Genomic DNA, 14,234 nt, shown 5'->3' with positions numbered 1-14,234 from the left:
CATTAAAAGAAGAGTAAATTTGGCTAGTGGCTTTCTATGAATTCCCTGCTGCTTGTGTGTTGAGTTGGGTGTAGTCCCAGACCAACCAGTTCATTCATAAGTCCCAGGACTTTCCCCATTTGAAATCTGTCTGCTCAAGAAAGCCCCCGGTCCTTCAGGTTTGCTTATAGGGATCCGTGAATTATTTCTGTCTCCATCTTTAGCATGACATTTTTGCAAGGCGTTGACCCCATGGAGTTTATCTGGCACACATCTTTGGACACCTTGCTGGGAATAAGTCATTCTAAGACATGAGCACCATGATCAGCTAATATTTCACTTTCTTGTTCTTGCTCATTTCTAAGACATCTTAGAATTTCAGTGAATAAAGTCACAGCAACTCCAGCACACTCACCTTTTCCCCACTCTCCCTATAAGTAGCGAAGCCTAACTGAATGGCGAGCATTTACAGAGACATACTTTTTGGTTTTAAGTTTCTCAATCTTGGCTTTATTGACATCTTGAGCCAGAAAAGTCTTTGCTGTGGGCGGGGTGGAGGGGCTCTCCTGTGCATTAACGTTTAGTGGCATCTCTGGCTTCTGCCCAATTAGAGCCAGTAGCACCCCCCTCCTCTGTGATGACAACCAAACATGTCTCCAGACATTGCCAAATGTCCCCTGGGAGACAAAATTGCCCCTAGTGAAAAACACGGAAGTTGACTTTTGGTACAACCCTCCAACAAGGAATTCTAAAAGCCTTATTTAGATTGCATCATAAAGCAGTTTCACTTCACTAACATCACACAAAGATGATTGCCAACTCAAAGGATTCCATGATAGCCTATAATATGCTGGGATATATCAGACAGCTGTGCAAAGACCGTCTGAGGCTAGGAACTTGATCTGCTATAATCTTTATTACATAAGTCATTGTGTCTCTAGTGACCCTCAAATGACAGCCTATTTAGACTGAGAATGCCTGCTAAGGCAAAACATTCAGCATCATAGTGGATACATTGTTTCACAACTACAGATCAGATGCCAGTTTGGTTGTTGGGGTCCAGGCACTGCTATTCAATCTAGCTGATTTTATTTTCCAATAAAAATCTTTTTTAAAAAAACAAACAGAATGGGCCAAGGGAAAGCATGCTTTGTTTTAAAGCTACACAAGCATCATCGCATCACCCTCTGAAAACACTGGCACAGACAGTATTGCATGGGCTAAAAGTAGATCCTATACGTTCTCTATAGTTCAGTTTTAAAGTTTGAACCCCTTTTAATAGTGACCACTCACGCTTGAGAAATTAGAAACATATAAATTTCATCTTTCACCACAATGTTTCTAGAACCTTTTAAATTACACTTTTAAATTCTATATAAAGCAACTATTACTTCAAACTACGACAGAGGAGTTGGTGTTAATGTGGCTGATTTTCCAAGAATATTAGGGGTAAGTATCCTATTGTTTTAAAAATGTACCTGATAGAGTACTACTTATAGATGAGATGTTTTAGTTAATGAGAGTTTCTCTTATGATCCTGTTATTTATTATATGAGGAAGAAGAAAAAATAAACCAAATGCCTGTTCCAACTCCCTGCATAGTAGAGGTTGGTTCTATTTTAAATACGTGCCTTAGCTTTGGATTTGGGTCACCCTATTCTGCAACTCCCTGTAACTGCTAATTCCAAATCCCCTAAGGTGGTTTCCAATGAATTTCTGCTAAAAAATCTCAGCACTTGAGATGATGAACAAGACGCACTTTCCGGACATCTTTCCTTTCTTTCCAATCTTCCCTTTATCTTTCTAACCCTTGTCCTATAATTCTTAACCCAATGTCTTTTTGTTGTTTTTTTCTTTTGAGACAGGGTCTCACTCTAAGTCACCCAGGCTGGAGTGTAGTGGTGCGATCTTGGCTCACTGCAGCCTCGACTTCCTGGACTCAAGGAATCCTACCACCTTAGCCTCCTGAGTAGCTGGGATTACAGGCGTACACTACCAAGCCTGGCCAATTTTTGTTTAATTTTTTGTAGAGACAGGGATCTCACTATGTCGTCCAGGCTGGTCTCAAACTCCTAGGCTCAAGTGATCTTTCTGCCTCAGTTTCCCAAAGCACAGTCTCCCAAAGTCAGTGTCCCTGAGCCACCATGCCTGGCCTTGATCTGGTCTCTCTGCGGTAACAGAAATAAGGTTGGAGGGATAGATGTGTGTGTTTTAACACACGGGATAGGTATGTCCCAATTTTCTTAACCTATCCTATTACACACACACACACACACACACACACACACACACACACACATCCCCACTCAGAAGGGCTTGGTCACCAAATCAAAGGAAAATAAAGGTGGCTAAGGACATGGTTTGGGAATGAGATAATAAGATATAATCGGGCAATTTTTTAAACCACCAATAACCCCCAAAATTCAAACCCTTTAGAAATTGGTAACTTATGAAGTCACAAAGACAACATGCACAAATATCATAGATTCAACTGTAATACAAGTCAATTAACATAGGAGAAAATTTAAGTCTGTTTTCCTTATTTTATAAATGTATTTTATTTTACACTTGTTTAATCCACCTTGGACCTAGCACATCCTAGGGTTTTATACACTGATCAAATTGCTCTGCCAGAGATACTTACGTTCAATAGCAGTCTCCTTTCAAACTTATCCATTTTTAAGAAATGGGAGTCTGTTTTTTTAAATTGTATACATGTTTATTTTCATTATGAATTTATTTAAATCACTTTGGACCCAGCATGTCCTTAGGTTTTACCCATTCGTCAAACTGCTCTGCTGTGAGATAGCCAAGTTCAATAGCAGTTTCCTTTAAGGTTGATCCATTTTTGTGTGCTGTCTTAGCAATCTTTGCTGCCTTGTCATACCCTGAAGAAAAAAATAAAAAGATGACATATGGGTTAGTAGTGATATTTGGTTTTCTACAGCAGAAGGTGACGTAATTGTTTACTTGATATTGATGCTATATGGGCCCCTTAAATGACATTTTTTTTTGTTTTTAAAAATGGTTAACAGTGATTATCTCAATAATCATTTTTTATATAGAATTGAACATTTACTTTTCTTAAGAGGTAAACACTTAAACATGCCTCACTTTCTCCAACAGATTTGTTCCTAAGTTGAAATTTTCCACTAACTTAGATATATAAGGTGAAAAAAGTAGAAATTATAGCACCAAGACATAAAAATATATATTTGGGTATATTTTTCAAACAACATGTTTAACTAGAAACAATTATCTAAAGAAACATTAACAAACTAAATGCTCCAGTCCAGCAGAAAAGACAGCACTGCACATCTGGCAACTGTGGTGAGTGGCTCTGAGAGAGGAGAAGTCCTCGCAGTGAGGCAGGGGCAGGCGGGGCCTGGGGAGAGGCGTTTCCAGAGCTGCTTCCAATGGCTCTTCTCTACATGGCTCTCCACTGCAATGGCTTCTATCCCCTGGCCTCCTCCCAGACGTTACAGGGACACAAATGGGGAGTCGGGGCAGAAATACAGACTGCACAAAAGATCACAAGCATACTGTTTACTTCAGAGTTATTTGCTTTTCAAATTAATAAAAGTGGGGGCAGGCCAGTTCTGCAAGCTGTCTTGTCTTAATATATGCATATTTTAAGTCAAGAAAAAGGAATAAAATGAAATCAATGAGGGACAGAAAAAAAAAAACAAGATCAGAGAAATATGACCAAAAGGAAGAAGCTAGATGAGGCAGTACAGATCATCAACAAGATGGCATGTGTCAATACACAATTATTAACCAGCTATAAAGGAAAGTATGGGCATAGTTACTTTTATTACTTAACTGAATTTGTGAATGCTAAATATGTTGAAAAGGGCATTTACTGATCTGAAAGGGCATTTATTGATGCCATTGACTGAAAAGGGCATCTTTCTTAAAGCAGAAATGCTTTGAGAAAGAATTTACAGGTTAAACTCTCGTGATCAATATATATCCAGTACTTTTATTTTAATAATAGCTTTAAAGTCTAAGCATTTCAGTTGTCAAGTCCAACAAGACATTATTAACCACCAGCTTGGTACATAATGATAATATAGGGAACCCATGATTCAGAGGGTTGTAAGGCTCACACCAAGTCAACTAGTGACGTGGTGTTGACCCAGCTCATTCTCATATGGCCTCTAACAATTCTTTTTATGTCACAATAAGTTGATTCCAAGAAAGATTTACCAGTCATTCAACTTTAGGAGACACCTCTAATTTAAAACTTTTGGCAACACATTCTGAAGTAAAGATCTGATGAAAACTGCTCACATGAGCCTCTGGGTTACCCTTTGGGTTTTTCCAGATGTAGCTATGTACCATAATTTTAAATGGATCAAACATTATTACCAATCTCAATACCATACCAAAAAACCGGTATCATACTGGGCTCAGAGCTACCTAAAAGAGTCAAGTGAGCTCTAATTTCAAAACACTGAAATTACAGCTTGATGTGAAACCAGGAATACAAAATTTGCCTTGAAAGTTCAAGATTATAGAAGCAGTAGCCATACTATGCCAAATAAGTGAATCATAACTTGCTCTATAATAGAAAGAAAATACTCTGCTTAGCAAAAGGAGGAATGAGAAAAGGCTTTTAACACATCATAATATAATGCAACATAATGCCTCAAAATCTATGAAAGTGAAAACAGTTTATTTAATGGGGATCTCTATGGTCAGTCTACTACCCAAATCTGTATGTTTGATTCTACATAATGAAATATTTATAGTTCCAAAAAAGGCTTATGATACAATAGCATGGTTTTAGACAAAATATTTGCATTTTCCTCCCTCCCTTTCACTATAAGCAATGAATACATAAACTTTTTCTTTTAATTGTAACTTTCCATCTCTGAATTGAATAAAACAACAAAATTAAAGCATTGCAGAGATCTAGGGAAGGTAGAAAAATGAGTTCATTCAATGTTGCTAATCAGCAGTGCCACCTAGTGACATTACCCACTGAAGGTCTTACAAATAACCTTCCCCAAGGGTCTGCATAGAATATTTGGCATCTGAATTCCATTAAAATTAAAATAAGTTTGAACTACTACTTCTCAATATATTTCAAATAAAATGAGGCATAATAGATCAAGTTTTGAAAGAACTAGGACACCATACAAATTATATAGTATCTTTCCACACAATTTCAAATATTTTAAGATTTTACTAAAACCATATTCAAAAGAAATTTGCTGTTCTCAAACATTGATCCACTTGTCTCTTAAAATGTTTCAGCTTTTAATTTTGCATTCAAAATGATATTATTATTCCTTAAACACTTACCTATATGAGGATTGAGAGCTGTCACCAACATTAGAGACTCATTCATCAGCTTGTTGATCCTTTCTGTATTGGCCTGGATTCCCAACACACAGTTTTCTGTAAAGGAAACTGAAGCATCCCCCAGCAGCCTGGCTGAGTGTAACACATTTTTAATCTTTGAGTGAGTGAGAGAGAGAGAGAGAGAGAGAGAGAGAGAGAGAGAGAGAGATTACTAAGGCAACATGATTTTTATCCAATAACATATTATTTGCTGGTTGATAGTAAATATATAATTCAATAAACATATAGAACTCTTACAAATTTTAAGGCACTATACCCAAGGAAACAAACGTGAAAGAAAGTATAAACATTTGAAGGCACAGAAATCTAAAAAAGGTGAAAAATACATAAATACAAAATGACTAAGACACAAAATAGCCCATAGCAAGTATTTAAAACAGAGGTCTACAGTGTTAGAGAATATAGAGAAAGAGAAATTAACTCCAGTTGTTGGAACTGGTGAAATCCTGTTTTATGGAGAGGACTTGGCCAGAGAAGGAAAAAGAATCTTTCATGTAGAAGGAAGAGCAGCAAAGATGCAGAGGTTCGAAAGTTCAGCATGAGTGTGAGGCAATTAGTAATGTTAGGGCATAATCTAATGATCACCAAATTTCCAGGTTTTCTATGCTTTAACCAAACAAATACTCCAGTCACTGTAAAATAACTTTTCATATAATGTTAAAAAAAAAGTATAAAATCAATTAGTTTGTTTTGACCTTTTTTTTTGTTTGTTTTTGGCAACATTTCCAATATTTTTTATTAAGATATATCCACATCCTAATATCCTCTGGTCTAAAACTCCACAGTCTGAAAACTAGACTTCCAACAATGGACTCTAAGACACAATAATCTAAGTTTTAATTTGCTACTAATGACCTTATAATAAGGCAAATATTGATTATCCTTATTTTATATTAAAAATAAATGTTTACAAAGATTAACAAGGCATTGATTGTTATGCATCTATAAATGCTGGGTATCCGGTGTTAACTGTTTGGAATCTGTCCTGAGAGCAAAATTTTAAGTTTGAATTCTGCTTTGGCCTGCGTTTTTTTTTTTTTTTTTTGAGATGGAGTCTCGTTCTGTCACCCGGGCTGGAGTGCAGTGGCCAGATCTCAGCTCACTGCAAGCTCCGCCTTCCAGGTTTACGCCATTCTCCTGCCTCAGCCTCCCGAGTAACTGGGACTACAGGCGCCCGCCACCTCGCCCGGCTAGTTTTTTGTATTTTTTAGTAGAGACGGGGTTTCACCGTGTTAGCCAGGATAGTCTCGATCTCCTGACCTCATGATCCGCCCATCTCGGCCTCCCAAAGTGTGGCCTGCGTTTTTATTTACCACTAGAACATACATTCCATGAGGGCAAGAAATCTGTCTTGTTCATTGCTCTATCTCTATTATGCATCCAGTACAGTGCCTGATAGAAAATGGTACTCAATAAACATTTAGTGAATATATTAAATATACTCAATGTTTGTCATTTGCGTATTCTTATCAAATTAAAATTAGAATTTACAACATATTCCAAGAGAAAGTAAGCCCTTAATAAACTTTAGCTGTAACACTTTGTCCAGATGAAAGACTCTAAATGATGGCAACAGCTCCACTATCTGACGCTGAGGAAACTGCATGAGAAATGACGTGATGCATCTAATGATCTTTGTAAAGATGAAAGAAAAAGAACAGTTTGGGTGGACACAATGTTTTCAAGTATGTGGAAAGGTAAAGCTAAACAACGAAAGAAAGTCTGACAGGGGGCAGAAAGAGAACTGGTGAAAAAATGTTCACGAAACTAGGGATGAAGAATGTTTCAAGGAGGGAGAGTCAACATCAACTATTAGTAAAGGAAGAACTAACTGTGCAATGCCAGCTGGACTGAGGTAGTCACCAATGACTGGGAGAATAATTCAAGCATGGAGGGGCTATGCTGGGCTGTGGTGACTACAGCATAAATGAAAGTGAGTAGTGCTATCCTTTTAAGAAGACCGAATTTGAAAGAAGAAAGCAGCAACATGAGAAGGAGACAGGCATATAGGGAGGCATTTTATTTTTCTTAAACTGGGGCTATTAAAAAAAAACATCAAATCGCTTAGGTTAAAAATCAACTAATTTCTAATATGTAGGGTTATTCTGGTAACTTAATAAATGCTTGACTTCCAACTGCTACTTATGTCACCCAACTACCCAATGTGGAATCACTAGAAGTCTTTATGAAATACAAAACCAAGATAATAAGCCTTTGGTCAAAACACATTAAAAATCAGATTTAAAGCTTACCATCATTGGTTTGAAAACATTCAACTCAAAATGTCCATTGCTGCCTCCGACAGTGACAGCAACATGGTTCCCCATGACTTGGGCTGCAACCATGGTCATTGCTTCACACTGAGTAGGGTTCACCTTGCCTTCAAGAAAACCACCAATGACAGAGTAAGACTAGAATTTACGCAAATAATCAGGAGAATAAAGAAATCTAATTTCATTAAATAAAGTAAGATATACAATAAAGCAAGGGCCAACCATCAGTGTAATTAAATGAAACAAACCAAGGAAAGCAGGATGGGTAGCCACAAACTGAATCATTCAATGGCTAACGAGAAGCCACAACTACACATTAAATATAGTTCTCCGCCTTCATGATTTTCATTCATTCTATATGTATTTATGGAGCCAGACACTCAATACACAACAGTGAATAAGAAAGATGCAGGCCCTGCCCTCGCAGAACTTGGAGGCTAGGGAGGAAGAGCTGGCAATTATGGGGGGTAAATACAGAGAAGTGCATGCTGCTATCAGAACACTTACAAAAGCGACCCTTCACTAACACTTGGGAGGCTTCCTAGGGGAAGGCAAGGCTAAGCTACAATTTCCCTATTTATCACATGAGTCTCCGGAACCCCACTTCCCTGCTCATACTCCCTGGACAAGCTCCCAGTTTGATTCAACCCAGATTCCTCTGACCAATGCAGGCTAACACACTGCAAAGATTATTGGGCAGATTACTTCCTTTATCTGTGACTCCCCATGTCTCTTTCTTTTGGCAATCACCTTGGATTTGCAATCAACTAAACCCTTATGTCATTTTTCAACATGAAGTACTTTAAAACAAAATTTCATCTCTTCTTATTCTACAGATCCATAATTTTTATAAAAATCTACAGTCAGGCCTTTCCTTCTCACTATTAAAAGTTACACTGTCAGTTTTAGCCCAAGCTACAATGGCCTTTATGGAACTCAGTTCTGTTATCCATAGTACTGCTGTCTCAACTCTGTTAACTGCTAATATGATTAGCATGTATTCTCTTCCCTCACCCTCAGTCACCAGTAAAGTGTTGAAGGGCAGAGCCCTTCAGCTTGTTACCAATATATTCTTCTAGACTAAAGTCACTTCATTAGTCACTTCTGAAATGTCACTGTTCACCCAGCTACATTCATCTGCCAGCACTGCCCACGCTTCTCCACTGGAATCAATGACTATCATGCGAATCTATCAAATGACTTGCTGAAATCCAGACATACACTGTTGTGTCACTTGCTATATCTAACAAGCACATAACGCAATGCAAAAAATGAAGTAAGATAAGTTTGGTATGACTTATTTTTATTCAATCCATGCTGATCACTTTAACAGCCTGTTTGAATGTGGGATTCAAACTACTTGCTGCTAAGTCAGATTCTTTATTCCTATCTTGTTAGGTGATGTGCCCAGAAGTCCTGATCAGAGGACCACAGACATGCTGAAACAGTGTGCCTTGCGTATCCAGCTTTGGGATAACTTTAAACAAAAAGAGACATGTTCCATAGCTAAGAATGCCTAGGACCTAGTCAAGTTCTAGCTCCAACATTTACTAGCTCTGTGATTACCTGGCATGATACTGCTTCCTGGTTCGTTTTCAGGCAAGATCAGTTCTCCCAGACCTGACCGGGGACCAGAACCCAGAAAACGAATATCATTTGCTATCTTCATCAGACTGCAGGCAGTAGTGTTCATGGCTCCACTGAGCTCAACCAGAGCATCATGAGCAGCCAGAGCTTCAAATTTATTTGGAGCAGTGACAAAAGGCAAGCCTAAAGAAAAGAAAAAATATCCCATATGGGTGAACAAGTTAAACATTTTTCTACCATTAGCGAGTTAAACAGAAAGTTCCAATATACGAAAAAATAAAAATTTTACTTCAGAAAAAAATGTTTACTTAAGACTCAAATTTTGTCTACATTTTTAAAAGAAGTCCTAAAGGAGTAGAAAGAATCTGGTATTACATTTTTTAAGTTTTTTCAGACAGAGTCTCACTCTGTTGCCCAGGCTGGAGTGCAGTGTGGCTCAATCACAGCTCACTGTAGCCTCAACCTCCAAGGCTCAGGCAATCCTCCCACCTCAGCCTTCAGAGTAGCTAAGGCTACAGATGCACAGCACCACCCCAGCTAATTCTTTAATTTTTAGCAGAGATGGGGTTTCGCCACGTTGCCTAGGCTAGTCTCAAACTCCTAGTCTCAAGCGATCTTCCCACCTTGGTCTCCTGAAGTGCTGGAATTACAGATGTGTAATTCCACTGTGCTTGGCCAGGCACTACATTTAAAAGATGAAATAATAAGCACAATAAATGTGCTGAAAGAAAAAACACAATCCTACTGCAAACACATGTATATGATGCCTGACCATGCTTGAGTAAAGATAAAAAGTATGTGGGAATTCATTCTAGTTTATTCCACACTCCTTTCCTAACACTTTTTTTTTTTTTTTGAGACAGAGTCTTGCTCTGTTACCCAGGCTGGAGTGCAGTGGTACGATCCTGGCTCATTGCAACCTCCTCCTTTAGGGTTTAAGCGAGTCTCCTGCCTCAGCCTCCCGAGTAGTTGGGATTACAGGTGCCCGCCAACATGCCCGGCTAATTTTTTTTTTTATTTTTACTAGAGACAGGGTTTCGCCATGTTGGCCAGGCTGGTCTTGAACTCCCGACCTCAAGTGATCTGCCCACCTTGGCCTCCCAAAGTGCTAGGATTACAGGTGTGAGCTACCATGTCCGGACCCTAATACAATTTTTAAGTTTCTTTGTCCACTGTACTGTGCTTCATCCTCTCCACTAGCCAGGAGCCCACAAGATCCCCTGTAAAAACAGGGTGCTAAAATGAGTTAGATGTTCTCAGTTAATAACCCCCATGTTAAAAATTTTATAAATCTACATTTGCCAAACCCTAAAAGTAGAGTTCTTTTCTATTAAAATTTGGTTTAAAGACAAATCAGCTGGTAAACTATCACGTGCAGTGTATAATTATCTCTACCCTAACCCTCTGGTAACATCTGCATCTTAATAAGAGTTTTCTGAAGATGACAACTTGGCCCTAATAATAGTTACCATTATCTAAAGTATAGTACTCTCTCTACTGAAGGAAAAACATAGTTCAAAAAGGTCAATAATTCAAAGAATTATCACAGCATGACATAGGAAAAAAAATTAAGTCTGTCTACAATATATTTACTATTCAAATAGCTTACTCAACACTCAGTTTTTTCTGCCTATTTTGAAAACTGCTATTCAAAACTTTAAAGGGAAAATAATTGACAACTAACTAGTAAACAAAGCTAACACTGGTAGATTTTAATGGCATGCTGTATAAACTCCTATATGGAACATTTTTTAAAAGCCAAAGAATTAACATTATAACTTCAGAAACAGAATTGAAACACATGTTTGATGGAAAAATATTATTTCTAACTTTAAATTCACAAGAATTCAAGACAGGAACACTCAGAAAATACACAGACCAAGTATAATGAGAAACAAAAATGAGAAATAATTCACGTGATCACTAACCTGTAAGTGCAGCCACTTTTGCAGCAACCTTTTCTGCAAAGCCAATTCTAGTATTTAAACCTGTACCAACAGCAGTGCCTCCAGCTGCGAGCTCATAGATTCTTGGCATGGCAGCTTTTATTCTTGTCACTGCATATTTCACTTGTTGAACATAACCACTAAATTCCTGAAAAGAAAATTAAGGTAAGAATAAGTAATTCCTAATAGCTTACAAATTACTCTAACCGCATTAAATAGAAATTTTTAAAAATACCTTTCAGAATACTAAATTACAAGCTAATCAAGTTTTATTTATACTACTTCAAATCTTATGATGAGCAAAGTATAGGAAAGGATGAGGGTTTGTAGAACCGTAAGGAACAACAATGCCACCGATAACATGCAGCCTCTTTATTATAATCTAGTCTTTTAATAGAAAGCAAAGAAAAACAGCACAGGAAATACACTTTAAAAAGAACAACTTTACTACACTAAATTATTGGTTTACTTGCAGTCTACTAAAGAAAATGAAGTCATTTCTTATCTTTTGGGGATGTCTCAGACAACTTTGGTAGAAGAAAAAATAGTAACTCATCTCCCCCCAAAAAATGCAAACATAGAAATACTCTCTAGACAATTTCAGTGTATAAACCTTACAGGAAACATGAAGACATTCTACAGAGACTTGGGAAGCTAAGGACTCACTGAACAGCACAGGAAGGTAACAGTTTGCATTCAAAGACCTTCCAAAAAGAATAGGAGGTAACAGTAGAGTCAGATCATAGCATCAATGTGCCAGTGTCGGCACTGGTTCCCAAATTATGACATGCCTTAATTAAGGCAACCACAGAATTTATGTTTTGAACACAGAAAGGGCTCTATTAATAGTTACGCAGAAACAAAAGGCATAAACTGGGAGTTAACTGGGCAAGCCAAGATATATGGTTACACTAAATCTATCCTTTTTTCCTGCCTGAAAACACTAAAAAACCATAAGTCCTAGGATTTCATGCTGTTCTAAAGATAACATTTCAAAAGATTTAACTCTTTATAGGTAGACTTGATGCATCTGATATAACATCACTCATATACAGTCATGCACCACAAAATGATGTTTCAGCCAATGAAAGATCACATAAACAGTGGTACCCTAAGATTATAAAGCCATATTTTTACTGTACCTTTTCTACATTTACATATGTTTCGATACACAAATACTGACCATTGTGTTATGATTGCCTATTGTATCCAATGCAGTAACATGCTGCACAGGTTTGTAGCGCAGGAGGAAAAGGCTATACCATATAGCCGAGGTGTATAGAAGGCTCTACCATCTAGGTTTGTGTGAGTATACTCTGTGATGTTCACACAACTATGAAATTGCCTAAGAATGCATTTTTCAGAACATACCCCCATTGTTAAGCAACACATAACTGTGTGTATACACACACACTCACACACACGAACACAATAGATTCACTTATAAAATACACTTTGATGGGGAACAATGCACGAACTTACAATCCCAATAAAAGCAAGTATAAATGCTTCTGATAAAGTCAAACAGAAAAATATAACTTTTTGTCATAACAGGAAGAATGATGATTTTACACAGGAGGTTGAGTCATGGCCCAAATGGTATTTAGTACTGTGGTTTTCAACATCAAAAAAGGTTAAAATTGGAAACCTAAGGAATATTCAAAAGTTGCAAAACACACATACTGTTCCTCCTTAGAAATTATGCATGGTCCTAAGTACTGATGATGCAAAGAGAAATGAGACACAGCCTTAAGAAGCAACTTAATCCAGTGAGTTCAGTTCAGTCCCATCATTTGTTTCTCAATTACTCATTTCAAGTTTTCATCATTCCTTAATTTCCTAATAAGGAAATTAAGCTACCCCAATTGGAGTGTGAGTTTACTAAGACAAAGGTCATTCCCTGTATTTCCTTACATTTCCTTCACAATGTATACTATTAGATATTCCTTAAGGCACTGATAAAGCAATATGAAAATACTTTCTAATATCTTGGAGAAGAGAGTAGTATCTCCTTCACATGTGGCCAGAACCATCTTAAAAAGATCTACCTTACTTAATCACTTTAAGATTAAATTTTAAATAACCTACTAATTTAGGTAAGAAAGACAAAAGAAAAACCATAATGATACTAATGGAGATGACAATGATGATGGTGGTGATGATGGTAGCTAACATAAACGGGTACTTACTATGTGTCAGGCATGTTTCTAAGCACTCTATATGAATAAACGTATTAGAGCTTCACAACTATCCTATGAAAGACAAATTATTTTCCTCATTTTGTAGCTCAGAAAACTGAGGCACAGAAAGGCTAAATGATTTTCCTATGGTCCCACAGCTTGTACACGGCAAAGCTAAGATGAACCCAAGCAGTCTGACTGAATCTGAATTACAGCCAGTACACTCTGCTTTTCTTCTAAGTGGATGTCAATAAAAATTACTGATTGGTTGAACAGAATAACCTCTGTCACTGAAGTTGACAGTTACCAATTTGGCTTTTTAAGCCAGGCAGATTTCAAGGATGACACACTGGCCATTTGTACTAAGCTCTAAATTGAATAAAATTAGTCAAACTGCTATACCTGCCCAAGAGTAAGTGGAACAGCATCCTGAGTATGAGTACGTCCAATCTTGATGATCTGTGCAAACTCTTTGGATTTTGCATCAAGAGCATCATGTAACTTCTGTAGTCCTGGTAACAGTACTTCATGAACTTCTATTGCAGCAGCAATGTGCATTGCTGTGGGAAAAGTATCATTTGAGCTCTGTTGGAAATTTTTCAAAAGAAATATAAAATGTTAAATCAGAGGCAACAAAAACAAACTTCTGAATTAAACTTCTCAATTAAGAAACTCTCCAAGTAACTACTCAAAACCCAGCTCAGTTACACTTATGTGTGGCATGTCATAGGTAAGTTATTATAGAATCGGCCAGGCGCGGTGGCTCAAGCCTGTAATCCCAGCACTTTGGGAGGCTGAGATGGGCGGATCACGAGGTCAGGAGATCGAGACCATCTTGGCTAACCTGGTGAAAACCCCGTCTCTACTAAAAAATACAAAAAAAAAAAAAAAAAAAAAAA

The 14,234-nt window shown here is 37.5% G+C and overlaps 1 protein-coding gene across 1 annotated transcript in view; it reads right to left on the bottom strand.

Moving 5' to 3' along the window:
• Positions 1-2,508: 2,508 nt before the first annotated feature.
• The window catches only part of FH (fumarate hydratase), a 22,411-nt gene continuing 10,685 nt past the window's right edge, over positions 2,509-14,234 (bottom strand). Inside the window, exons 4-9 of the mRNA XM_017847772.1 lie at positions 13,738-13,949; positions 11,138-11,303; positions 9,189-9,392; positions 7,602-7,729; positions 5,290-5,443; positions 2,509-2,867 (exon numbers count right to left, since the gene is read on the bottom strand). Coding sequence (XP_017703261.1) covers positions 2,725-2,867; positions 5,290-5,443; positions 7,602-7,729; positions 9,189-9,392; positions 11,138-11,303; positions 13,738-13,949 — 1,007 coding nt within the window. The 3' untranslated portion in view covers positions 2,509-2,724. The remainder of the gene's footprint in view (positions 2,868-5,289; positions 5,444-7,601; positions 7,730-9,188; positions 9,393-11,137; positions 11,304-13,737; positions 13,950-14,234) is intronic.

The sequence above is a fragment of the Rhinopithecus bieti genome, unplaced genomic scaffold, assembly GCF_001698545.2.
Source record: "Rhinopithecus bieti isolate Rb0 unplaced genomic scaffold, ASM169854v2 scaffold_28016, whole genome shotgun sequence".
NCBI lineage: Eukaryota > Metazoa > Chordata > Mammalia > Primates > Cercopithecidae > Rhinopithecus > Rhinopithecus bieti.
This window is presented reverse-complemented; position numbering and strand designations above follow the sequence as displayed.